The sequence below is a fragment of the Dromiciops gliroides genome, chromosome 6 (genome assembly GCF_019393635.1).
Source record: "Dromiciops gliroides isolate mDroGli1 chromosome 6, mDroGli1.pri, whole genome shotgun sequence".
NCBI lineage: Eukaryota > Metazoa > Chordata > Mammalia > Microbiotheria > Microbiotheriidae > Dromiciops > Dromiciops gliroides.
The window spans coordinates 141,767,814-141,795,370 of record NC_057866.1 but is presented as its reverse complement, the minus strand read 5'-3'; the positions used below and the strand labels follow the sequence as shown (position 1 = coordinate 141,795,370).

The 27,557-nt window shown below is 36.8% G+C and overlaps 1 protein-coding gene and 1 long non-coding RNA gene across 2 annotated transcripts in view; both read right to left on the bottom strand.

The window, feature by feature from the left end:
• Nucleotides 1-27,557, bottom strand: part of LOC122730478 — a 387,036-nt gene that overhangs the window by 287,109 nt on the left and 72,370 nt on the right. The gene's annotated exons all lie outside the window — the stretch shown is intronic.
• Nucleotides 22,262-23,184, bottom strand: LOC122730476 (mitochondrial uncoupling protein 2-like). The gene is given in 3 exon segments (XM_043969614.1): nt 22,262-23,072; nt 23,074-23,156; nt 23,158-23,184. Coding segments are annotated over 3 exon segments (921 nt in total).

Below are 27,557 nucleotides of genomic sequence, written 5' to 3'. Positions count from 1 at the left end.
CCAGACCATAAGAAATATTAAATACTTGCTGAATAATTGATAATTCAACACAAATACTATAAGGAAACTAAATCCCAGAGAGGAAGGACTTGACCATGGTCACATAAGAAGTAAAAAATAAAACCATGATGCAAAACTAGATTTTATAAGTTAAAAATCCAGATTTCTTTGTTTTGTATATTTTACCCATTGATTCTCCTCCAGTAATCCACAATTTATGTTTATTTCTTTTACTGACATCCTCACAATGTCAGGAAAAGTAAGGAAAGTGTCCAGCATGTTAGATAAATTCTCTATGGTCAATTTATGGGATTATATAGGAAGGACATAGACAAAAGTTGCATGGCATCTTTAGAAGAAATATCCAAAATCAAGCAAAACAGCCTAGATAAAATCTCAGAATGTCTCTTGCCCAAGGAAGCAAGAGGCTAAAGAGTTTTACTACTAGGTTTACAAATATTATTCCCCTGTTTGAGGTTTCTATGAATTGCTCCACAAAGAATCATTTATTGCCCTAAAACAGCCCTCCAGAGAAGGAGGTGACACAGAGACAGTGATCCATTTCCCATAAATGTCAAATAGTACTTGAAGGTAAAGTCAGGGACATTTGTAAAAAGCTAGGGAATGAATTTTGAACAGGGTTGGAAATCTCCTTTAAAAAGTCAAGAGACAGTAAGGTAGTCCTCTGAGTAAAATCAAGGGCTAATGGTATGATTACTGCAGTAATGTATAACTTGACTAACATCACATTGTATCACTTGATGTTTAAACTTCTTGTGCCAAGCATTGAGATATCTCTGATAAAAGGTATAAAAAATGCTGCATGATTATACATCCATGCATTGACTTTCACACTTACTACTATGCAAGTACTGAACCTGTGTTAGCACACAATGAACCATTTATTGATGATTGATCTCTTACCCACATCAACAGATACTAAATTAAGCAGAATTAGGAATAAGTAAAGAACTTTCATTGTCATGGTCCCAAAGAAATAAAAATGTGTTGATTTTGATCATTTATTTAGCTGAATATCAATATAAATCAATATAAATATTCAATCCCATGCAAAGTGATGGAATTCTCTAACTGCCCTAAGAAGATAAATGTTGTCAGGCACACTGAATTCTCAAGTTACAGACCATCAAGTCAACTTAATAAGTTAACTCTAAAACATTTTGTTTCAAGGTCTTATTGTAAAAATTAGGTTTTCTTCAAATCCATGAGGACAAATTTAAATAAATTGAAGTCATTGTATACACCTCTCCCAATCATTATATTCTGGAAAGGGATAAGAAACTTTCCACAAACATTTTGTCCAAAGGGGAAGACTGCAATCATCCCACACAATATAGAGTTCTCTGCATCTCCCAAAACAAAACATTAATTGTAGGGATATGATAAATCAATATGATCCCCTTAGAGCCAGGCTCACCTGTTAGTCAACACTACCCAAATAACTATTGAATTAATGTAGTATAGTAGAAAAAATTGGATTTAAAAACATTAGATATGCTTTCAAAGAGGTACACAGTGGTTATTAGGAATGTTTTCTTTGCCTTGGACCTATATCTGTTTCTCTGAGATATGCACCCCACTGTTCCAAGCCTTAGAACCCTAATAAGCATTTCCATACCCAGGTACATGCTTCACAAAACAAGAATGAGCAGCACAAAAAGCAACTAACTAAATCTATTTCATTTTGGTTGCTGAGGGAGCATAAAGGAGGAGAAAGATGCAAAGACCAGTCATGGAGGTACAGCAAGGTTTCTCTATGGAGTTTGGGAGGAAGTTTACATTTGTTGTACTGGTCTTCCAAGTCTTCATTTATAAAATAAGGGATTTAGACTAGAAAATGTTTGTTTTAGTCATTTTTCAGTCTTGTCCAACTCTTTGTGACCCCATTTGAGTCCTTGTTGACAAAGATACTGGAGTAGTTTGCCATTTTCTTCTTCAGCTCATTTCACAGATGAGGAAACTGAGGCCAACAAGGTTAAGTGACTAGCCTAGAGCAACACAGCTAGTAAGTATCTGAGGCCAAATTTGAAGTCAGATCTTCCTGATTCTAGGCCAGGCACTCTATCCACTGGACCACCTAGCTTCCCTAGAGCAGTAGGGTCAAAATCTAATAGAAACAGTTGACTGATTTAGAGAAACACAAATTAACATTGTTTTAATTTTATTTAGTTAAGCATTCCCCAATTATATATATATATATATATATATATATATATATATATTTGTGAGGCAATTGGGGTTAAGTGACTTGCCCAGGGTCACACAGCTAGTAAGTGTTAAGTGTCTGAGGCCGTATTTGAACTCAGGTCCTCCTGACTCCAGGGCTGGTGCTCTATCCACTGTGCCACCTAGCTGCCCCCCCCCCAATTATATTTTAATGTGGTTCAGGCAGCACTCTGGACATTTGCTGAACTTTGATGACCACAGGCAGCAAGTTTGGAACCTCTGGACTAGAGTGCATGATCTCTCAGGGCCTTTCCACAACTAAATCCTATGATCCTGTGGAAGCTACTAGAAAAATGCCTGAGCCACCCATTGAGCAAGAGGCCTCTGCCTGTATAACTCATACGCTTGAGAAAGATTCCAGCAGTTATTTCATCCCTTTATCCACTCAATCAATCAAACAACAAGCATTTAAGTGGCTACTTCATATCAGGCTATGCTATAATAGTACAAAGATAAAGACCATACTTTCCCCTCCCATGCCACATTCTGGATTTCTCTAAATAGGGCTTCTATTTCTTTCAATGCAGGGCTCTACCAACTAAAACATCAACTGATTTCTTTCATACTGTCTCAGTGGCATTTTCAGATTGGAAAAGTGAACCCATCAGGGAATTTTTCAGTACCTGTATACTGTAATTTTCAACTTAAAATGTGAAGCTGATATGATTGCTCTGAGAAGATTCAAAAGCCTAAGTTATTACGACCACTGCATGCAGGTGAAAACACAGCCTAGTGTATTCTCCAACATGCTATAGTTTCTTTCCTTATCTGTCACTTTCTGCATGCAGGATTTAAGTAATGCCTTTTTCTTTAAAGATAAATTTGCATCTTGTTAATCTGACATTTAAATGGAATCAAGAAATACCTTTTCTCTTGAATTGCCTTTTAGCCAACTAATCCCGTTACTTGAAAAGATATATTCCTGAGCCATGCAATAAGCCTTTGAAATTAATTGCGACCCAGAGTCCCTGCAGTGCACCTTCTCGCTAAAGCTGTTAGGAGGATTAGCATAAAGACTGAATGAAGATTCCACTTGGAAAATCTAAACTCTCCCAAGCTCATTGCATTCGTTGGAGCCTGCCAAATGGATTCCAAATATTTACAATTTGGGCTTGATGAATGCCTTAGAGAAGTTTCTACCCTGACAATGCCACTGCATGGCATCACGCAAAAAATGGAGTTTATTCTGGGATGTGAAACAGAAGAGGGGGAAGAACAAAATATAAGTAGCATCTTCTTGACCTAGGAATAGGGACTGGAAAGATTATTAAATTGATAAAAGGCACCACCAGCTGAGGAAACTCTCTCAGTCACTGCCCATCAGCCCCCTTTCTTCAATTTATAATCTTAGAGAGCTGATTGAAGCATGAAGTAATTAAATGACTTGTCCAGGGTCACATTGCCAATATGTAAGGCAGAGTTTGAAACAAAACTTCCTGGCTTCAAGACTTAAACTTGCTCGCTAGACCATCAGTGCCAAACTCAATTAAAATGAGGCTCATTGCTCTATACATTATTCATTTTTAAAATGTAAAGTTATTTATTTTTGTTCTATTGTATTAGATGTGTCTGACTCTTTGTAACCATATTTGTGGTTTTCCTGGCAAAAATACTGGAATGACTTGCCATTTCCTTCTTCAGCTCATTTTATAGATGAGGAAACTGAGACAGAGTTAAGTGACTTGCCTAGGGTCACACAGCCAGTAAATGTCTGAATCCAGATTTAAACTCAGAAAAATGAGTCTTCCTGACTTCAGACCCAGCACTCTATCCACCATGCGACCTAACTGCCCACTATTATCTAAGTTTTATGCTATTTTTATTTTTTTTGTTAAATATTTTCCAATTATATCTTATTCGGGTTGAAGCCAAGTGTTGCTTGCTACAAGCTACCTTATATATCCTGTCTGATAGCTCTGTGCTATGCCATACTGTCTCTCTTCTTCCTGACTTTTCTTGACATTGATATGCAAAAATGGATGGGTAGTCACATTTTTCCATGCAGGTCCATGGATAAATAGAATAAATCATCTCTCTTAATCAGCTTGCTTTATTTATCCACAAAGGAAGTCTTACCAACTAGTTGACTTTTGTGATCTCTCTAATATATTCCAACTTAGTGAAGTCTTTAGGACAGGAGTTCTTAATCTTTTTGGGGTCTTGAGCCCCTTTTGTGTTTTGGCAAAAACAATGGATTCATCAAAATAATGTTATTGTCTATATCCATGATTAAAGGAAACACCAATTTTCAATTAGAGATTAGTATGAAAATATATTTTTCCTTCCTGGATCACAGACTCCCTGAAATTTATCCACAAATCCCTTGCTTGATTGTTAATAGCCCCTTACTTAAAAGCATACACTTAATGGACAGCATTCTAGGCTACCTGATAGCAAAATGTAAAATACTTGGAAAGTTTGGTCACATCCTTTCACCTTCAGTTCCCAAGCTCCTTCAATTCCATATTGACCTTGTTTTGGCATATTAGTCATTTTAATGGAGGGATTGGAGGAATATATGGAAATTATGTTTTCAACTCAAAAAAAAAAAACCAAACTGTAATTATCCAGAGCTATAACTAGCATAAGGTTAACCAAATTTTCTCTTAGAATGCTGACATAAGGTATAGTTTGCCAACAATGTCTTCCTTATGGCAGATGCCAAAGCAAAATCTAAACAATGTCTATTGACATGCAGCTTAGCTGGTCTTAGCTACCCAATGGATCGATAGCCTTGGTTTCTCTAGGCCAGGCTTCACTCTGTCTCTATACACATTTAGATATGTGATTCACACTATCTGGGGACAGCTTGCCTCTTTCCATGATGGATATATCTATGGCAAAGCTACCCTTTCCCCCATACCTAGAACTGCAACTTTCAACCAAATTTTCCTGAAGTTATCATCATTAAAATAGGTGACTAATGAATTCATCACTCCATATCTCTTTAGTCCCAGCACAAACTCTGTATATAAATGAAGCTGCAGTAAATCTTGAGAAGCAGCATGCCATAGAAGATAGAATACTGAAAATGGAGTCAGCAAGACCTGTTTCAAGTCCTTACTGGCACACTTACTATTTGTGTGACCCTGGGCAGGTTAATAAATCATTTAACATTTTATCTTTACAAACACTTAAAAACTTTACTTCAAAGAAACAAGAACAAAGTACAAACAATTGTCTCAATATCTACAACCTGTATTTTCCCTTACAACACATCATTTACCCTCACCATATAGAGAGCTAACCAAAACCAGTTATTGAATATCTATGTATGTTCTTCAAGGTGTTTCCCTTAAATGTCATTAGCACTCTCCCATAAACAAGCTCCCCACCTCTCTACAATGAGAAATGTTGTCCAAGGTCCCCTATTACATATGCAAATGGCTTTTACTCCCCAAATGAAATCTCTTTCCTAATTCTTATCTCTTTACATGGGCCTTTTGGCTCCTTGTTTTGTGTTTTTAAAAACAATATAAAGAACTTTTGTCTAGAAAATTTGCATACTTTCCTGTCACATTCATTAATCCTGATCCAATCTGTTCCCAATCACCGAAAGCTGGATTAGTGCCACAGAAATATTTGTATACTAGAGAGATTTAAATAAGAAATAAGACTTTGATGGACAAGAACCACATTTGTCTTTTCATTTTAGTATTTTGAATCAAGGACAAATTATATATTTCCCTATTAAAATGTAAGTTTCTGGTATCTGGTATATAGATAGAACTTCACTTTGAATCTTCTAAAGAACTAGCCACCCTTACCTCCAAATCTTAGCTAAAGCATGATGGTGATAATTATCCTTATATCCTCTTTCGATTGCATAGGAAGTACATTCTTGTTTTGTTTTGTTTTTGTTGTTGTTGTTGTTTTTTAGGCCATTGGGGTTAAGTGACTTGCCCAGGGTCACACAGCTAGTAAGTGTTAAGTGTCTGAGGCCAGATTTGAACTCAGGTCCTCCTGAACCCAGGGCCGGTACTCTATCCACTGTGCCACCTAGCTGTCCTGGAAGTACATTCTTATGGACTAAGAAGCTCAACTGTCAAAAGTAAAAGTGAATATGAAGTCCTCTTGCCTAACAAGATCTAAACAAGAATTTTTACATCATTCCCTGCCAATGGTCATTCAAACAATATTTGAAGATCTTCACTGAAAGGAAATCCACTGCATCTTAATGTAGCCTATTCAACTTTAGGAATTCTCTGATTGTAAGGGCATTTTACCTCAAATTAAAGCCTAAATTGGTCTCTTCTTAATTTCTCCATAGAGATACTTTTTCTTTCTCTCTAGGCCAAGTAAACTAATTTTTTACTTTTTAAAAATATAACTGCCATTCTGTTACCTGAGGATAGGTATTTTATTTCCATCTAAATCTTTTTGTCTTTAGGCTAACCATCAGCTTTCCTATACCTCATCTTATTATTTCATGAACCCTAAACCTCTCACTTCCCTCTTTCCCTTCTGAGTACCATCTGAGTTGTCAAAGTGCTTCTTAAAACATAGCACCCAGAATTCCACACAAAGCTCCATATATGTTCTGACTTTCTGACCAAAACAAAATACAACAGAATTATCAACTCACTAGTCATAAACACAATAGCTGACTCACCTTGAGCTTTGCTTTTATCAAAACACCTAGATAATTTTTAAAAGAACTATTGTCTCTCTAAACTGACCTTACCTGGAGGATAATTAACCTTTTACATAGTGACCCAGTTTAGTTCATAATCTTTCTATAAGAAGTCTTAGCACTTAGTCTCTGAGCTAGGATTCCATTCCACCCCAAGGTCATCCTCTTCAGTAATGCCATCAAATAGGCCAATATTAAGTTAGATTGTTACCAGCTTCAGGAGAAACAGTATGCCACATTAGATAGAGACCTGGCCTTGAAACTAAAAGGACCTGGGTTCAAATCTCACTCCTAACACATATTGGCTATGTGACCCTGTTCAAGTCCCTTAAATTTTTAGTTCTTTGAGAAACTAAGGGGCTAATTTGCAAAGAAGGTACTGGCCTAAATTGGTTGGTGCAGGGGTTGCGGGGCTTACCTAGGAGTTTCCTGTATTAGTGGAATCATAGGTTCAATCTATCCCTATTAGCAGCCTCACAGGTACCATATAGAGAGAAGGAAGCAAAGAAGTAATTTATGGAAAATAGATTGGAAAAATGAATATCCTATAAAAATATAACTTCCTTTTATTTTTCTGTCACTACTAATAAGAAATATATGTAAGGAAAAAAGAGGTGGGTCAGTCAGGTAGTCAATTCAAAGAAGAACAGACAATGAGTCTGAGTGAGTGCTGAAATGGCAAACAGAAAATGTAAAAAATAAAAATCTAGAAGGGTTTAAGAATGTCGAATAGATTTTCTTTATAAGAGTCAAGAGAATGAAATGTGGAGGGTGTGATCTGCACTAATAGAGGAAATACCTAAATTAATGAGATCACAGAGCCATTTACCTAAATATCTTCCCCTTACTCCACGTGTTTCTTCATCTATAAAATAAAGCTGTTTTCTAGATAAAGGCTTATTTAACTTTTTCCACTCATGACCCCTTTTTGCCTGAGACATTTTTACATGACCCCAAGTATGTTTGCATATAATAAACTTTTACTGTTACCAATTTTTTTGACCCCCCCCATATTCAGTTATATGACCCTATATGGGGTCATAACCCACACTTTAAAAGATTTAGTCTAGATTATCTCTAATATACCACCAAATTATCTCCAATATCCCATTAAATACTAAATTAATACTCATAAAAATGTCTGATAAAACATAGATTATGTACACTGATAGAATAGACCTAGAGCAAAATCATAACAGCTACATTTAGAAACAAACATGGAAGGAATCTAGAGAAATTATATTAAAAATTAAAAAAGCAAAACTGACATATTTGTTTTCATCCCTCTCTAAAATTCCATTGGATGTCCCTGTTGCTTCTGATTGGGTATGGGGTAAAAGTATTTCTTACTGTTCTAATTTTTCTATATTAACATCTCCTGGGACTTTATTGATTCATCCTCCATGAGCTTGTCTTGCCTTTCTTTTCTTCCCAGAAGAGAAGCAGTTGTGTAAGAGACAGTCTTCACAGAAATTTCACAGTTCTATTTTAATGCTTGTGGTAAAGTTGGAGACACACGTTAAAAATTACAAAGACTATATGATGATTAATTTTTCAGCAAAACTGCTATAGAGAAAGAAACATTCTGGTCAGGATCCTGCCAATTAATTTTATATAATCAGTGAATTTCCACATAGTGTTTTGGCTTTTTATTTAACACATGTTTATTCTACTAAAAGTCAAACCCTAACCATTGGGGTTCTTATGCTTGTGAATCCACAGTAATGTTTTCTGGTTTTTTTGGGGGGCTGGGCAATGAGGGTTGTGACTTGCCCAGGGTCACACAGGTGGTGAGTGTCAAGTGTCTGAGGCTGGATTTGAACTCAGGTCCTCCTGAATCCAGGGCCAGTGCTTTATCTACTGCCCCACCTAGCTGCCCCTTACAGTAATGTCATATAATTTCATATTTCAGTAATGTTAGAATTCTGGCGTATATACAGGGTGGGCCAAAAGTCACAACATTTCAATAACTTTTGGAAAAGTATATTTTCTTTATTTTTCACCACTTATGAGATTTGACTTCTCACACATAATGTAAATTAATTTCCTCTATATACTGCATATGATGCTATAGTATTATAATTAAAAACAAAAAATAAAGGCATTATTAAGTCTTGTAAACCTTTCATGACTTTTTACCTATCCTATATAAGATAATGTGGGAATTAAAAAAAAAAGATGTACTCCTGAAAGATACCTCAGAAGAACCTTTCATTTTACAAATGAGGAAATTGAGGTTCAGAAAAGACAGATTATTTTTCCATTGTCAAATGAGTCAAGGATACATATTTAAACCCAGGTCTTCTTTCTCCAAAGAAAATACTGATTACAATGTAACATTTAATTACAAACTTGGAAAACACTACCAGGAGAAAATTCTTGACTTCTCTGTGTTCTTGCTTTGTTTTAATTATTTGGGATTGAAGGTTTTATTTTGAAAGAAAAATAAATTATTGAATTTATGACATGGCTTGAGATAAAACACAGGCCATGACATCTTTTGTTAAGCTGTTGTTTTTATTTAATCATTGGACACAAGAAGTTGTTTTGGCCAATGAGATGGAACTCTCTCCTTTTCCAAGAGATTCTGAAGTCATCAATCTTGTATATATCACTTGGAGAGCTTGTTTGACAGTTTTGATGGGCTATTACTGTAGGTTAAATTTCATTTCTTGAAGATTTCTGTCAATGTCTCAGACATCATACAACCTTGAAATATAGAGCTTTATTGGGCTCTGTCTCATATCTCAGGTTATTCATGTTAATAATGCATGAAATAAATCCTTATTAACAACCAAAATGAAGTGTCTCTTCTTTTCAGTCTTTTTGACATGTAATTGTATTCAACAATTTGAATTTTTGTTTAAATTGTAGAAAATACATTTTAAAATATACTTATTAATGGTTAAGGTAAGTAATAATCAGTTGTAAGACCTTATTTGCCTAAAGGCAAGTTGATCTGTTAAGTATAATATTTAGAGTAGAAAACAGAGTTATAGACTACATGTCTCAATTCTCTTTATTTTATCTACAGTTTTGGTTTACCAAATCCAAGTACCTTTGCAGAAAAGTAACATGGCATAGACTTGGCATCAAGAAGACTTACTTTCAGGCCCTGATATGACACATGCTGATTGTAATAACCTTTCAGTGTCACAGGTAAATATGATTCTATAAAAGGTATAAGTGAATAATCATTCTGATCAATGGAAGAAACTATGATAAAATGATACCTAAGTTCTTTTCAAGATTTGAATCTAAGATCCAATTCAGGGGGCGGCTAGGTGGTGCAGTGGATAAAGCACCAGCCCTGGATTCAGGAGTACCTGAGTTCAAATCCGGCCTCAGACACTTGACACTTACCAGCTGTGTGACCCTGGGCAAGTCACTTAACCCCCATTGCCCTGCAAAAAAAAAAAAAGATCCAATTCAATTTAACTCACACATTCATTATAGTGCTTCTGTATCAGACACTGTGCAGGTAAATGGACAAAAATAAAGGCAATCCTGCCCCCAAGGAACTTAATGACTGGGGATAATGTGAGTATTTCAGTTCATTTCTTTTAGGGGGCTCAAACTACCTCCCTCTCTACTCTATCACCCTTAATCATGGAAGGAAGGGTGAATGTCAGTCCTGAGAAGCAGAACTAAAGTATTAACAACGTCATAATATTTTTTTTTCTTTTTGCATGCACTCTTTTTATTTTTTTAAATCATAAAGGTATTTTACTATTTTCCAGTTACATAGAGATTGTTTTCAACATTTGTCTTTATAAGATTTCTAGCTCCAAATTTTTCTCCCTTTGTCCCTTCCCTTTCCTCTACCCAAGACAGCAATCTGATATAGATTATATATGTACAATCACATGAAACATATTTCTGCATTAGTCATGTTGTGAAAGAAGAATCTGAGTAAAAGGGGAAAATCTCAAAAAAGAAAAAAAAACAACAACAAAAAATAGAAACAGTATGGTTCAATCTGCATCCAGATTCCACAGTATTTTTTTCTGTATGTGGAATGTGTTTTCTATCATGAGTCCTTTGGAATTATCTTGGATCATTGTATTGCTGAGAAGAGTTAAATCTATCACAATTGACCATCACACAATATTGTTGAAACTGTGTGCAATATCATAATCTTTTCAAAAAATTTTTCATTACATCAAAGTAATTTAGATGGACAGTGGAGTGTTTATTGTTCAGGATATGAACTGAACAATTACTTTTATTATAAATTTATCTTTAGACTTTTCAGAACACAAATACAGTTTTGGAAAATTTTAATTATATCAACAGTTTCCTTTCCATTAGTTTCCTTTAGCTACTGCAGTACTTTATGAGCATGTAGAATCTTGTTTAAATGGATTTCCCAGGATATCATATTATTTAATTCTGTGCAGATTTCATTTAAAGAGTCTTAATGCTGCCATGTACTGAATGGGAATATTACTTTGGAGTTCTAGGCCTTCTTGTTTGTGTCAATTAAGAGATACACATGAAAAGTATTTCTAGTTTTCACTAAGGTTAATTTCTCCACCTGAGTCCTGACTCCCATTCTTAGGAAATGTATTTTCTTATCCCTTATATTTCAAGAAGCTACAGTTTGTCCCTTTCAAACATCTCCTTCATCTCTGCCTAGGATAAGGGTAGTATATACATTATTATGAGAAAAAGCATAAAATTTAGTTAAATATTCCTGAATGCATCTGATAACACAAAGGTAGTTTCAAGGATTGAGACCAAAAGATAAAACCATTCTACTATAGAAGGAGACTCCAGAAATTTGGTCTAGGGGATGAATTTCAAAGACTCTCCAAATTTGGGAGCTTAAAGGGTCCTCAGTAGCAATCTAAGCCAAAAATAAATCTCTACTATAGTATTCTTGACTTTGCTCATCCAACTTCTCCCTAAAGATCTACAATGAGAGGCAACCTACAACCACCCAAGGTAGACAGTTTTGTTAGGCACTTTTCCCTGATATTAAACAATTTTTTTTCCTCTTTGCCACTTGTATCTATTGCTCCTGGGTCTGACAACTGTGACCAACTCGAACATGTCTAATCCCTCTTTTTCCAGGTGATAGTCCCTTCAGTTATTTAAACACAACTATCATGTTTCCATTGACTTTTCTCCAAATTAAGGATCTTTATTTCTTTTAGTAAGGCAGCCAGGTGGCACAGTGGATAGAGTATCAGGCCTGGAGTTAGGAAAACTCATCTTCCTATATTCGAATCTGACCTCAGACAGTTACTAGTTGTGTGACTTTGGTCAAGTCACTTAAGCCTATTGCCTCAACTGTAAAATGAACTGGAGAAGGAAACAATAAACTACCCCAGTATCTTTCCCCAAGAAAACCCCAAAATGAGGTCACAAAGACGCAACTGAATAATAACCAAATTCTTTCAGTAGATTATCATTTTGCATGGAATCAAGTTCCTTCACCATCCTGGTTAGCCTTCTAGATACCCTCTTAAGTTCATAAATGTATTTCCCAAACTGCCATACTGTGAGATATTTTGATGACTAGTCTAATTTTGGGGGGGACTGATCTATGGATAACTAATTTGGGGACTTGTGACTATTTGGCTGACTTCGTTAATTTAATGTGGGCCGTTTATCAAGTTCCACCACACTGCTCCCAAACTGATAGACTAAAGATTAAGAAGCCTCTTAACCAAATAATCAAAGCAGAGTTTATTTATGAGATACTATTTAAAATTAGGAATACAGGGAAATAAAGTGTACAACCTGACTGCTTTCCTGCAGTCTCTTTCGCACCTGCTGCTCTTTGAACTTCTTGAATACAATAAGGGCCTTAGCCGCCTCCGGCCTCAGGGCACATTACACTTTCCTTGGTTTGTATTAAGGCCTGTAACCTTGTCAGACCCTTTTCTGAACCTAACTCTCCTCTGTCCTTGTCTGGGCTCCCCTCTAGTCAGCTTCTCTCCTAGTCCATCCTTCTCTAGTCCATCTCCCTCTAGTCTCCTTCCTTGCTCTAGTCAGCCGTTCTCCTCTAGTCCATCTCCCAGGTCTATATATACCTTTTCTTCTCTCCACTCAAATCTCGGGGCTTCCTTCGCCCCCACAGACCAAGCTAATCTGCCAGCCAGAGCTGTGACTGGTGGGAGAGGGGGTGCGCTCCAAGTTTCACATGCCTCAGCACAGGCTATCCGGGATCCACTCAGGTCAGAGGGAGCTGGGGGCTTTTTTTTCACCCCCAGCTGTCTGACCTGGAGTCTTGTATAGCCCACAGGGCTTTTTCACTCAGCTGAAGCTGAGGAGGAGGGGGGAGACCCTGAGGGCCTAAGGCTTTTTAATCTCAGCCTAAAGGTAGGGTCCCCAAATCAAAATAAATTTCCACAGTCCCCCCTTTGCTTCGAAAAGAAACACGTAGTGTTTCCTTGATGAAGCACCAAAACAAAGTACCATAACCTATGCTAGAACACAATGTCAATAGCAACACAGGAAAAGAAAATTGTCCAGAGAGGCAATCCCTCATGGATTCGCGCTTTGACAATATCCACAGAGGGAAAACCTCTGCAGAAAATACACATTACAGATGGTGTATGTAGGAAAAAAAATGAGTGTCCATTTAAAGTCCTTTTAAATCTTGTCTTCAAAAGAGGTGTTGTGATGTCATCAGGGGAACTGGACTCTGGTCTGGATTCTGGCTGTCTCTGGATACTGCTGCCTGAGCTTTCACTAGTCTTTAGTATAACATTGTCCAAAATTGTTCAATAAATAGTGAAAGTTCTTCAAAAAGCAGTGAAAGTTCTTTAAAATGTACAAAACAAATCTGAACTATATATATATATATATATATATATATATATATATATATATATACACACACACAAAACACATTGGAGTCCCCCCCTTTTGGAGGATGTCTATATCCGTAAGCAATAGAAAATTGAGACAATATATCAATAACACTTTTTACCATTATATGTCTGGATCAAGGCCGAATTTAGTAATGTGTCTGTGATGACACTTGAAAATGTTATGGAAAGGTTACCATACCACATCATGTGGTACATAGACATCCAATAATTGTGCTAGGCCTCAGGTGGATGGATTCTAACCATGCCACCAGACTGAATGAGAAAAAAAAAAAATTAAGTTAAACCAAGTTCATGGGCTGGTGCTTCCATGACACCAGACTATTTTTGGAGTGAGAGATGTGCCCTATATGGTTGCTATTATCAGCAAACTATGAACTTACTGAATGTATTTGGACTAAGGGAATCCTGCCTCCAGGTTTCACTGAATGGCTGTTCTCTCAGCCTCCTCAGGGCAGCTTACAAGTACTTGTCTCTCCTCCTGTTTGTACATATATTTTCTCCAAGGCCTGCATCGTGGAGTGGAGTCATCTCCATCAAGCTCAATGTAAGAGTAATTACACTCTGAAATGGTAAGTTTCCGTAATTTAAATCTGATATTAATTTCACGAAAGACAATATGTTGGTAAAAATGCGTGTTACGCTGCATAACTAAATACACTTGCAATATATACAACAATTCCAAACCATATCCAGAGTCAATTGGGAAAGTGGTATAATGACCAATACAACAAAATTACTACTCTTTCACTAAGGATAATAAAAGCTATATACATAGTCACGATGACATATTAATGATAAAATAATACAAATGTAATATTAAACATTATTACAAAATCTTCATCAAGCAAATAAACCAGATCATCTTGTTCATGAATTCTCTCTTTAGTACAATGACAACAATAGATACTTAAATTGATAAACAATTTATCCAAAAAAAACCCTTAAACATCAGCATACTTGAAGTGATAAACAATTTATCAAAAGAACTTAAACATTAGCAATAATCAATGTCCATTAATTGTCTTACGAACCAAATAATAGGGTTCAATAACCCTTCTTTGAAGTTAGAGTTTCAATAACCCTTTTTAGAAGTTAGAGCCATATGTTCTTTGTGAAGAAGTTCTTCTCCTACAAATGGTACAGGTGGAATGAAATGATGAGGACCAAACCGGGTCCAAGCAGGAACAGGAACAGCAACACCAGCAGGCCAGGGTAGCTGCTTCAATTCTGCCACAGCTGAAAGATACTGGGAATCCAGCTGTAAAGATACTTGTAAAGAATTTTTTGTTAGAGCCACAAGTGGCTTAGCAATTTTACCAAAACAGGGTATCCATTGCCTGCAATACCCAGCTGCTCCTAGAATGTCCCTTAGCTGCTTCTTAGTTAATTTTGCCACTCTTTGGGCTTTTAATAAGCAATAATAATGTGTCCCCAACTTTGAGGATCACATGAGGTTTGTTATTCTGGGGAGGAGAATGAAATAGAATAAGAGGATTAATGTATTTAAAGTCTAGAAAAATAAAATTTTCAGTATTTACTTTTGTCCATTCCTCCCCTGTGCACCGTCATTTTTCCATATTTCCCTGATCTTTATCCTTTTGAAAGGGTCTGTGACTGTTCTCAGGTTGCTTCTTTATAACTTTCTGAAAAGGCCTATACCTGTTTTGACTCTGCTTGTCTGTATCTCCCTCATAAGGTCTACGTTTATTTTGATTTTGCTTATAATAAGGCCTATAATTGCCTTGGTTGTGTCCTTCTGTACCTTCCTGATAGGGTCTTCTAAAGTTATTCTGATTTTGTTGGTAATAAGGCCTGTAATTGCCTTGGTTGTGTCCTTCTGTACCTTCCTGATAGGGTCTTCTAAAGTTATTCTGATTCTGTTGATAATAAGACCTGTAATTGCCTTGGTTGTTTCCTCTTTAGAAAAAATTTCTCTGATTATTTCTATTTCCCCTAAAAAAATCTTTAAGGGTTTCAGTCATTATCTGTCTCAATTCATACCTTCTGGTTCTACATTCTCTCAACAAGTGTCCTTGCTTCTCACAATATTGCCACACTTTAGGGTTTTTATATTAACTCTTAAATGTTTGACCTGAAAGTGCAGGTGCTAGGATGCTTCTGTGAGCATGCTTTGCAGCATCTTGAGGCTTCTGCTGACCTGCTTTTAAAGACTGGTCAACTTTTTTTCTAACTTCCGGTCATTTTTAGTAGAGGGAGCTCTGGCATCCCTCTTAATACATGGCTCACTATGGGTACAATTATTTTTCTCTCTCCAGAATTGTATAAGAAAATACCATGCTATAATATTAGTGATGGAGAGAAAAAAAATTACAATTGCTAGGGCTGTTATTACTTTATCAAAATAAGGCTAAAAATTGGTCAAAATGTCCCCAGTAAGTAATATTAACCATGGGTTCAATGGGTAAAATAGACATTATGCAGTCCCAGAACAACCCAATGAAAAAAGGTAAGAGGTGAAACAAATATTCAATCATGGTTCAGTATAGATGCTAAGGCTTTTCTCTGCTAGAGGCTTTCAAAAAATTAAATAGGAAGCAGTTGGGTGGGAAAAAAATTTTTCCTAGTGGCCCTTTAATTTTTATTATTATTATTTAAAGATTTACTAGGTTAGTAGGTTAGAAACTCCTACCTGGCTCGCCATTAAATATTGTAAAAAAATTAATTATTAATAACTATAACTATCCTGGAAAAATTATATATAATTGGATTTATGAAAAATTATGATTATATGAAAAATGATAAATTTAGAAAAATTATAATTGGGCCGTAAGTCCCTTCATGGTCGCCATTAAAATGTAGAAATACTTTTAAATGACTAGCCTAATTTTGGGGGCTGAAGCTGACTGGAGGACTAAACTGGGGACTGTTGACTATTTGGCTATCTGACTTCGTTAATTTAATGTGGGCCATTGATAAAGTTCCACCACACTGCTCCCAAACTGATAGACTAAAGATTAAGAAGCCTCTAACTAAATAATCAAAGCAGAGTTTATTTATGAGATATTATTTCAAATTAGGAATACAGGGAAATAAAATGTACAACCTGACTGCTTTCCTGCAGTCTCTTTCCACTGGGTCTCTTTCGCACCTGCTGGCTTGGAACTTCTTGAATACAATAAGGGCCTTGCCGCCTCTGGCCTCAGGGTATACTTTCCCTGGTTTGTATTAAGGCCTGTAACCTTGTCAGCCCCATCTCTCCTTTTCTGAACCGAACTCTCCTCTGTCCTTGTCCAGGCTCCCCTCTAGTCAGCTTCTCTCCTAGTCCGTCCTTCTCTAGTCTGTCCCCCTCCTTTTTTTTCTAGTCCGTCTCCCGCTAGTCTCCTTCCTCTAGTCCGTCCCAGCTCCTTCTTTTCTAGTCTGTCTTCCCCCTTATCTTCTAACTCCCAGGTCTATATATACACCTTTTCTTCTCTCCACTCAAATCTCGGGGCTTCCTTCACCCCCACAGACCAAGCTAATCCGCTAACCAGAGCTGCAGCTGGTGTGTGTGTGTGGGGGGTGCTCTCCAGCCTTATGCCTCAGCACAGGCCATCTGGGATCCTTCAGATAGCTCCGCTCAGGTCAGAGGAAGCTGGGGGCTTCCCCCCCCCCCAGCTGTCTGACATGGCGTCTTGTATAGCCCACGGGGCTTTTTCACTCAGCTGAAGCTGAGGAGGAGGGGGAGAGACCCTGAGGGCCTAAGGCTTTCTAATCTCAGCCTAAAGGTAGGGTCCCCAAATCAAAATAAATTTCCACAATACCCAGAACTAAATACATAATTCTAATAGTAATAATACTGTTGACTATTATGGAATGTGCTATCCATTAAAAGTCCCCAGGCCTTTTGCAGATAAGGCCCAGTCTAACCATGCCTCCTAAATTTTGTACTTATAATATTAGGGTTAAAAAAAGTATGGGGCAGCTAGGTAGCACAATGGATGGAGCACTGGCCCTGGATTCAGGAGGACCTGAGTTCAAATCCTGCCTCAGGCACTTGACACTTACTAGCTGTGTGACCCTGGGCAAATCACTTAACCCCAATTGCCTCACCAAAAAAATAAAAAACATATTTTTACACAACCCTTTTGAAATTCATCATGCAAGATTTTACACAATTCTAGCCTGTCCAATCTTTTTTTGATCCTGTTTCTGTCACCTAGTGTGTAAGCTATCTTCATTCTGAGTCATCTACAAATATAATAAATATATCACCCACGTCATTATCTAAAGTATTGAGAAAAGAGTTAAATCTCACTAGTGTAAGCACAGATCCGTGGGGCACTCCATTGAAGATTTACCACCAAGGTGACATTGAACCATGAATGATTGCTTTTTTAATTTAGCCATTCTCTCCCAAAACCAACCAATTTTATTATTGTTCAGTCCAAAGTATCTCTCTTTTCCACAAGAATAGTATGATATTTTATGAAATGCTTCTCTAAAATTGAGTTACCAATATTTATGACATTTTCCTGATATTTACTTCAGTAACTATGTCCAAATAAAAGGAAATAAGGTTAACAACATGAGTAGTTTTTGATGAAGCCACTGACTAATTGTAGTCAGTGTTTCCTTTCTTATCCAGACATTTACCGATCATCACTTATGTGATCCATTCCAGAATCATCTTAGAAATCAAAATCAAGGTCACTTGCCTATACCTTGAATATGTCATTTTTCTTCTTTGTAAATCAACAATCAGCCCCTTTTGTAGTCCACCTTTTCTTTTGCACACCATCTTTCAAATATCCCTGAATCACAAACAATAGTTCAGTGACCACATCCATCAATTCTTAGGGTATTTGAGAATATAGTCAATATAGTCCTGGCTACTTGAATTCATCAAGGGCAACAAGGTGCATTTTTCTCATCTCCTTTGTTATCCTGATTGATACTTCACTACTTACCTCTCTAGGGAGAATGACAACAAGTATATGCTCAGAATTGGACATGTTTCATCTAATAATCTGGGCATTAGCTAAGATTTCATTGGTAAGTAAGTCTAAATTCTACATACCTATATGTTACTTGTTTTGTATCACTGTATCCATAATTAAATAGTTAAAAATTAATACATACAAACATATGCACTTTCACCATTCCCATGAATCTCTGTATCTCTGTGTCTTTCTCTCTCCACAATTATAATTATTCATATAGACATATGTTAATATTTATATTTATATGTGTGTGTATATATACATATATATACAGATTCATAGAGATACATACATATATAATCTTCCCTCAGGAAGCTTATAACTAAGCATACAACTTAATAACTAAAATAATGCATTTCACAAGCTTAAGAAATTAAGAAAAAAGTTAACAGTAATAAGGAATTACTTTAGAAGGGACACATGAACATAGCACAGTGCAGTAGGTGGCTTAAGTGTTTGTTGCATTGAATTTGTTGTTATATTATTAGCAAGTAAAGGACAGAACTCTACTTCTGATTTTCGTTAAGATCTTTAATTAACTCTGTTAGTGTGGGTGAGGAGTCTTAACATAGCTATTGTACTTGTTGATAACTAAGTGGCAACTAGCAATTCTGGTTCCTGGAGCAAGCAGCATGAAATATCCCACAAAATGACTTTGCAATTCATGATATGAAAATAATTAGGGAGAGCAAAGAAAACAAATTCAGTTGAGCAAGAGGGAAAATTAGTTGCCATAGCTTTCTATTTAAAATAATCATTCTTGTTAACTAGATGGTAAGCTTAGTTGTTTCAACACTACTGAAGACATAATGTGTTGGATTTTGATAATGCTCTAAATTTCATTTGCTGAGACAAAACCTGGTCAAAATATTCTGTTATAATTTTCATGGAAATGAAGGGGACAATGATATGAACAGGTACCAAATAAGTACTTGATACTTCTACATAAGGATTCATGTGAGATGCAATTTAACTATGAAGAAAGAGTCAGCATAGCACAATGCATAGTGTACAGAATTAGCAATAAGGAAGACAAACTTCAAATCCATTCCCTAACCCCTGGCTGTATAACTGTTTGAAATTTTGTTGAACCTCTCTAAACCTGAATTCATTGGCCCAACAAATGGAGTCATAATACCAGTTATGCGTACCTTACAGTGTTATTGTGAGAATTACATGAGCTAATATTTGTATTGTGTTTTGCAAACATTAAAGTATAACAAAAATGCCAAGAGTATTGAGGTGTGGATTCTTACTTGGAGTAAGGAAGAATTGAATTTGAATCCTTTCTTGGTCAGTTACTATGTGACCTTGGCAATCGTTTAACTTTTCTCACACTCAGTTTCTTCATATGTAAAATGAGGATATTAATAGCACCTGCCTCAACCCTGTGAGGCAAATAAGAGAATATGTAAAAAGCCCTTTGTAAACCTTGAAGCATGATGTAAATACAAGGGATTATTAGTTATGATTGCTACTAAATCCCCAATCAGAATGTCAAAATTTTTATTCATAATTTCTATTGTACCTACCTACAAAGTTTTCAGAGTGGGCAGGAGTTCCTAGAAACTGCATAATGCCCTTAAGAAAATAATACTTTTCAAGAGATGATTATATAACAGAAGAATCAGTTTTGCTTCTTTTCAAAAAGCATTCATTTCAGATTTCCCTGGATAGAAATGGATTTTTTATTGAAAAAAGAAACTCATCCAATCAACTGACATTGTTCTTTCCTTTTGTTTGTTCTAATAATCACAGTATTTTTCAGCACTGAAGATGTGTCCTTTCCTTAGAAGCTATGTACTTCCCCTTTTCTCCCCTAGTATTAAAACAGGAAGGACTATACAGACAGGAAATGTAATAAGCTCTATTGCAGTTCAGAAGGAAACAGCAAAGAATCTGGGCTCTAAGTTACATAATGAAAAGGTTTATGAAGAGGCAGCACTTAAGCACTTTAAGGGCTTAGGAAAGTAATTGGGAGCATGTCCATTTCTTTATTAGAAGGCTTTCTACCACGCACATGCTGTGCCATCATTTGTCAATAGCGGATTTTTATAGGTTGAAAAAGTAGCCATTCTAACTGATGTTTCTCAACTTGCACGCTCTTTCCATTAGATTCATCAATGCACATTATGTACCAACTGGCACTATTGAGACAATTAAGCTAAGTTGCCCAGTGCAGTCAAATACTTAGAGGTTATTTTGCATGTGTTTAGTGAGTGAGTAGACTCCTGCGTTTTACATTTTTGGTTTTATTGGAAGAGGTGTTAAAATGGTTTTGTTGCTCTACCTTTACTGTTTTTAGCATTTGTTCACTAATGAAATAAGAAGCAAGACAGGAGAAGAGTCTGGAAAGTGGATGTCTGTATTCAATAAACATCACTGAGCAATGGCATTTATTTCCAATACAGCTGTCCTTAAAGGTGCCTATCTCTTTAGCAAGAGGGAAAGAAAGTTCTTTTTGCAGTGTTTACTTTCTAATCAAAGATGCTGAGAAACTGTCAGTTTCCCTTAATTTTTTCATCATGCTGAAGTACTAAAAAGATATTTTCTTTACTTGCTTAAAGTATAAATATTGACTTCTAACATGTTCAAAATGCCCAATATATTCCAATTAGGTAGGTGGTTAACAAATAGCATGGTATTTGAAAATATTTTTCTCAATATCTTTGTTTTTACAACAAAACCATTTCCTTATTGATACTTCCCCTTACCCCACACCCAGAGAAGTCCTCCTTATAAGAAAGATAATGTTATATCTATATAATCAATCTCTCATTCACATCTATGTATATATGTCTTGAGTATCTCAACCCTCTTCTCCTCCACTACCCCACCCCCAATCCCATTTCTTCTCTACTGAGAGGAGAGAGGAAAATACATTGAAGACAAACTAGGTGGTTCAGTGTGAAGACATAAATTCAAATCCAGCTGTAGAAACTTCCTAGCTGTGTGACCCTAGGAAAGTCACAACTTCTGTCTATCTCAATTACTTCATCTGTTAAATGGGGATAATAAAATAATCAGTACCTAGCTCCCAAGGTTGTTATGAGGATTAAATTCAATAATAATTGTAAAGTACTTAACACAGTGATTTGCACATAGTGCTATATAAACATAGCTATTATCTACTATTATTACTTGATCTTCTCTATATAGGATATCCATCTCCCACTTTTACACCTGAATACTACCTCCTCACATCTACCAATTAGAAACCTTAGTTTATTTTAAATACCTTCAAAGCTCAACTCAAAAGTGTAACCTTCCATGAGAATTTCTTTTTGATTCTCCACATATATTGTACCTCTCCTAAGGCTCTGCATTTTCTTTCTATAGATATTTTTTTTCTGTGTCTGTGTACACATTGTCTTTATACCTATATTCCTTCAGAGAAGTTAGTTTTTTTCCTTATTTCTAATAAAGCTTAAGAACTGGGTGAGGCTGCCATTGGAAAGGATAAAATGGGGCTAACTCTAGGGCAGGGGGGCTCTTCAGGGGAGGAGAGGAAGAGGGAAGAAAAATGGGATGGGAGGCAGGCTGGGGTCTGGACTCCAAGGGGAGGGGTGTATGGCAGAGAGCTAGCAGGAGAGGGCTCAGAAAGGAGCTTCCCGGGAAGTGCGAGCAGCCATCAGGACCCATTTCAGTTGCTCGTAGGTGACAAACATCACTACATTCCAGGAACGCAAGCGGAGGAAGGAAGGCATGAACCCTTTGTAGAAGTCTTGGGGCCCCTCCTTCCGGAGCATGAAAGTTGGTGCACTGGCATACTGGCCCCAGGCAGAGTTCATGTACTTCGTCTTGACCACGTCCACAAGGGAGGCAATGATGGTGGTGCAGAAGCCAGGCCCAAAGGCTGATGTGAAGTGGCATAGAAGGTCATCAGTCATGCGGTGGGCCTTCAGGAGGGCATCTTTGATGAGATTGTATGTCACCAGCTCAGCACCGTTGACAGTAGCATAGCGGGCAACATTGGGTGAAGTTCCTTCCCATAGGCTCCGAAGCCCCTCCTCTCTGGCGATAGTCTTATAGGCATCCAGTGTACCCTGATATCTCCGGCTGCCACCTGCATGAGCCTGGGCTTGGAAACGTACCTTCACCACATCTGTGGGTTGGGCTATGGCCACTTCCAGTGCCCCTGTGGTACAGCCTGCCAGGAGGCGGCTCCCAATGCCTGAATGCTCACATCCCTTGGTGTAGAACTGCTTGACATAGCCATAGAGGCCAATGAGGACACAGGCAAAACTCATCTGGCGCTGCAAGCCAGCCACCAGACCATTGTACAGGCTGCCAGGGCCCTTAGTCTTCACCATGGTCAGAATGGTGCCCAAGACACCCCGATACTGGGCAGTGGCAGAGGAAGCTCGGACGGCCCCCCGGCTCTCTCCTTGAATCTGCAGAGAGACTAGCTGTGTCCAGGGGGAAGGTGATGAGGTCAGTGATGCAGGCATCAGTGCCAGCCCCAAGGAATGTGACAGTGGCTGTTGGGGGGCACATCTGTAGGCTTAAGTCCAACCATGATTCGACACTGGTTTTCTGCTACTTCCCAAGAGGCAGAGAAATGGTAAGATGGCCTCCGATGATTAAGACAAGATAGAGGAACTCTGCCAGAGTCCTGACTTGGAGGGTCTCGCAATGATGGCACCTTGATCAAGCTTCCCTAAAGGTGTCCCGCTCTTCAAAGTTGCTCACAGCAACCATGGCCCACTTCCCTTGATTTTCCATAGAAAATTGCTGGGAAACTGAACACCTAATGATCATACTATGTGCCTGGGACCGTAAAGGAAAACAAGAGGAGGCGGCGGCGGAGTTGGGAAGCACAAGCCCTGCAGCGGAGTCTGGAGTCTGGAGGGGCTGCCTGGTTCTCTGTTGGGTAGCTAAAACGTCACAGTCTTGGACTGGGGAGACGCGCTCAGTATTTTTTTGTTGTTGTTGTTTTCCCCCCACATAGAATAGTGACTTAAACATAGTAGGAACTAAATAAATCCTTGTTCTAAAAGGAGCAATCTGTCCTATGGGATTAGTATTGAACACATACACACACACACACACACACACACACACACACACACACACACACACACATATACATATATTCAAATGTATCTACTTTATCAAGCAGTTGAATCTTTTTTTTTCAGGGCAATGAGGGTTAAGTGACTTGCCCAGGGTCACACTGCTAGTAAGTGTCAAGTGTCTGAGGCTGGATTTGAACTCAGGTACTCCTGAATCCAGGGCTGGTGCTTTATCCACTGTGCTATCTAGCCGCCCCTAGGACATCTAGTTTTAAACATCCAATATGCAATTGGTGATATGAGACTGAAACTCAAGAAATCACTATAGCTATAGATAGGTAAGTAGGTAGGTAGATAAAATGATATATAGATAGATTTGTTTGTCATCTGAATGATAGTTAATGAGATCACTAAGACAAAATGAGGAGAGGAAAGAGAAGAGGACATAGGATAGAGCTTTAAGGAACACCAACAGTAAAAAGTTTGGATATAGATTATTAAACACCAAAGGTAGACTGATAAAAGATGGTTAGACATACTTTTTCCAATGCATCTAAAAGATGATACAAAGCTAACCCATACAGTTCAAAAGCAAAATAAACAACAAAATGAGTATTTTTTATTCATAGTGCCAAACTCCCTTATATCATATTTGGCTTATCCTCTTATAAACATACAGAAGTTAATGTCCATATGAACAGGCTTATTTGTGAATAGTAGGTAAGATGATCACAGTAGAAATGTGGGAAGCCACTTATTAAGTTGAAGGTAGTTTTATATGCAAAGTTCTCAAAACCTGAATGTTTCCTAAGTACTCTCTAGGAGGTTCATTGCTTTATTTCATCTGTTCAAGTAAGTCAGGGAAAACAACATTTTTCAATTCAATTAAACGCGCTTTTCCAATTTGTTACTAGGTTAGAGACATAATTGAAGAATGTTTGGAGAGCTGGTCTTGGAGTCAAGAAGACTTAGTGAACTAAATATTTCAGTCTGTATACCATCCACATTTGGTTGCACATTTAGAATGGTTGTCTTACAAAGATAGCCTTATCTTCAAACTTATTTTTAACCCAAGACCATCTAGGTTTTTTTGTTTTGTTTTTCAGTCTGGGTCCTTGTTTGTTTGGTTGGTTCGATCTGATTTTCTGGTTATTCAAAGAAAATTACTAGATTCAAATACATACACACTTTTTTGTATGTAATCACCATGTAGTTGAACATATCTGTGAACTCACCACTGTAACCTTCCACATAATAAAGAACACAGTTCTTCATCTTCTCAATCTGAGTGATTCTTGGCAGAGATAGCCAATAAATATTCCACAGGGAAGTCAACTCAATGAACCTGGCCTTCTGAATCTCTCTCAGTGGAGCATATACAGAGCAGACATTTAGATGGTTCAGTGGAGAGAGTACTAGATTTAGAATCAAGAAATCCTGAGTTCATATCTGACCCCAGATATTTATTAGCTGTGATCCTTGGCAAATAATGTAACCTCTGTCAGCCTCAGTTTCTCTCCAGTAAAATGCGAATGATAATGACATATATGTCTCAGGACTGATGTGAAGATAAAATAATAGTTGTAAAGTTCTTTGTAAAATTTAAAGCACAGTATGAATGTTATCTATCTTCATTATTCCAAACTTTCAATATGCAATGACCTCCTATCTTTTTGAGTATTCATTTCTTTGATAATGTATATTTATGCCACTTTTGGTGTTTATGTATTTTGGCCAATGTGCTGTAGTATACACCATGCATCACATCATAATCCTTGGGATAGTCAGTAATTTTTAGTTTTGTTTGTTTGTTTTTGTGGGGCAATGAGGGTTAAGTGACTTGCCCAAGGTCATATAGCTGTTAAGTAAGTGTCAAGTGTCTGAGGCCAGATTTGAACTCAGGTCTTCCTGAATCCAGGGCCAGTGCTTTATCAACTGCGCCACCTAGCTGCCCCCAATACTTCTTTATTTTTAAGATTGTGTTATTCTATATTGCATGTCCATTTAGAGTATCATTAGGAAAATGTACTTTTTTAAAATGATGGGCCATTGTTTCAAGAAGAAGCTTGGGGTCCTTAAATCCTTACATCACCTCTTAAATTTGAGTCATCCTGGGACTGTAAACCAAAACTAAATATTTTTCTAATAATATAGTAAAACATTGAATATGGTGACATTATCACTATGAATTAATCTATAAAGTACACACACTTTCAAACCCTTGCATTTTGATCAAATGTATTTTGGACATTTCTATTTTTGCCCTGAACTTAGAAAATGACAAATAATATGGGCATTTGCATATACATATAGAGTAACAGAAAGAGATTATTTGTGATTTATTGAAGTTCTTTTATGATAAGTTCAATCTCTAAGTTTCAGAGCTGTTCTGCTTGTCTCTTCTAGCCTTGCCTTTCTTCTGCATCTAAAAAAAATGCCACAATGACCCCCTGTATTTCTTTTTTTTCCTCTTTTTCTATCCTATCCTTATCCCCCTTTGCTCTTACACTCTGTCTCACTGGAAAAAACAAGACCCTTTAAAATATGCAGAATCAAACAATTTCCCATTTTGGCTTTGTCTAAAAATAATTAATAATACCTAGTATTTCTTATAAAAATGACTAATATGGAAATGTTTTACATGATTGCACATGTTTAACTTATATCTGGTTGTTTAAAGGGAGAGAGGGAGGAATAGAATTTGTAACTCAAAAATTTCAAAAAAAACCCCAAATGTTAAAAAATGTTTAACATGTAATTGAGAACAAATAAAACATAGTACAAAAGAAATTAAAATTAATAGTGTTTATATAGGGCATATTTTGTTCCAGGTACTACGCTAAGTGCATAGTATTTGTAATAGTTAAGTGTAACGTTCAGTACATTACAAATATCTTGTTTGTTCCTAGCAACAATCTTGAAAAGTAGGTGCTACTATTATCCCCTTTTACTGAGGGAACTGAGACAAAGACATAAGTGATTTGCACAAAATCAGCTAGTGTTTGAGGCCAGTTTTTTACTCACAATCTTCCTGACTCCAGGCCCAACGCTCTAAGTGCTATAGCACCTAGCAGCCATGTATGCCTTATCCAAGATTTCAAACTCATTATCACTCTGAATGGATATGTAGCATGCTTTATCATTAGTCCTTTAGAATCTTAATTGGTTATTATATTGATCTGAATTCTCAAGTCTTTAAAAACCATTTTTTTTCATAATATTGTGAATATTGTGTAAATTATTCTCTTAGTTGTGCTTGTTTCACTCCATATGAGTTCATAAAGGTCTCAGGTTTCTCTAAAAACTGCAATTTTGCCCTTCTTGTGGCATAATAATATTGTATTATAATCATGTCCTATAATTTCTTTAACCTTTCTCCAATAGTTGGCCCCACTCTCTCACTCCCCTTAGTTTCTAACTCTTTACTACACTAAAAGAAAGTGTATTATTTTGATGACAACTTATGAACACTTGGCTACACATCACCATCCACCCAAGAATACAACAATTATTTCTATGTTTTTCATGTCAATTATAGATATTGATCTCAAGAGAGATTAGAAATGTTTCCCACAAAAGTTGCCAAATGAAACCACGATGAGCTGGTTAATAAAATGGTGGCTAGTTATTCCATGTGCTGCCAGATAATCTCCCTGATAGAGAGATTTAAGAACAAACAGTATCCAGCAGAAACCAAGCCAGGTAACAAAGACCTTTCAGATGAATTATACAGGGCCCCTGAAAATGCTTCAACTAATGCTATGGAAAGATCTTTTAAACGTCTGGTGCAAGACTTGAAACTCTTCTATACATGAACAATTACATAAAGTTCAAAATAATTATATGTGATTTTCTATAATTAAAACAAAATTGTTAA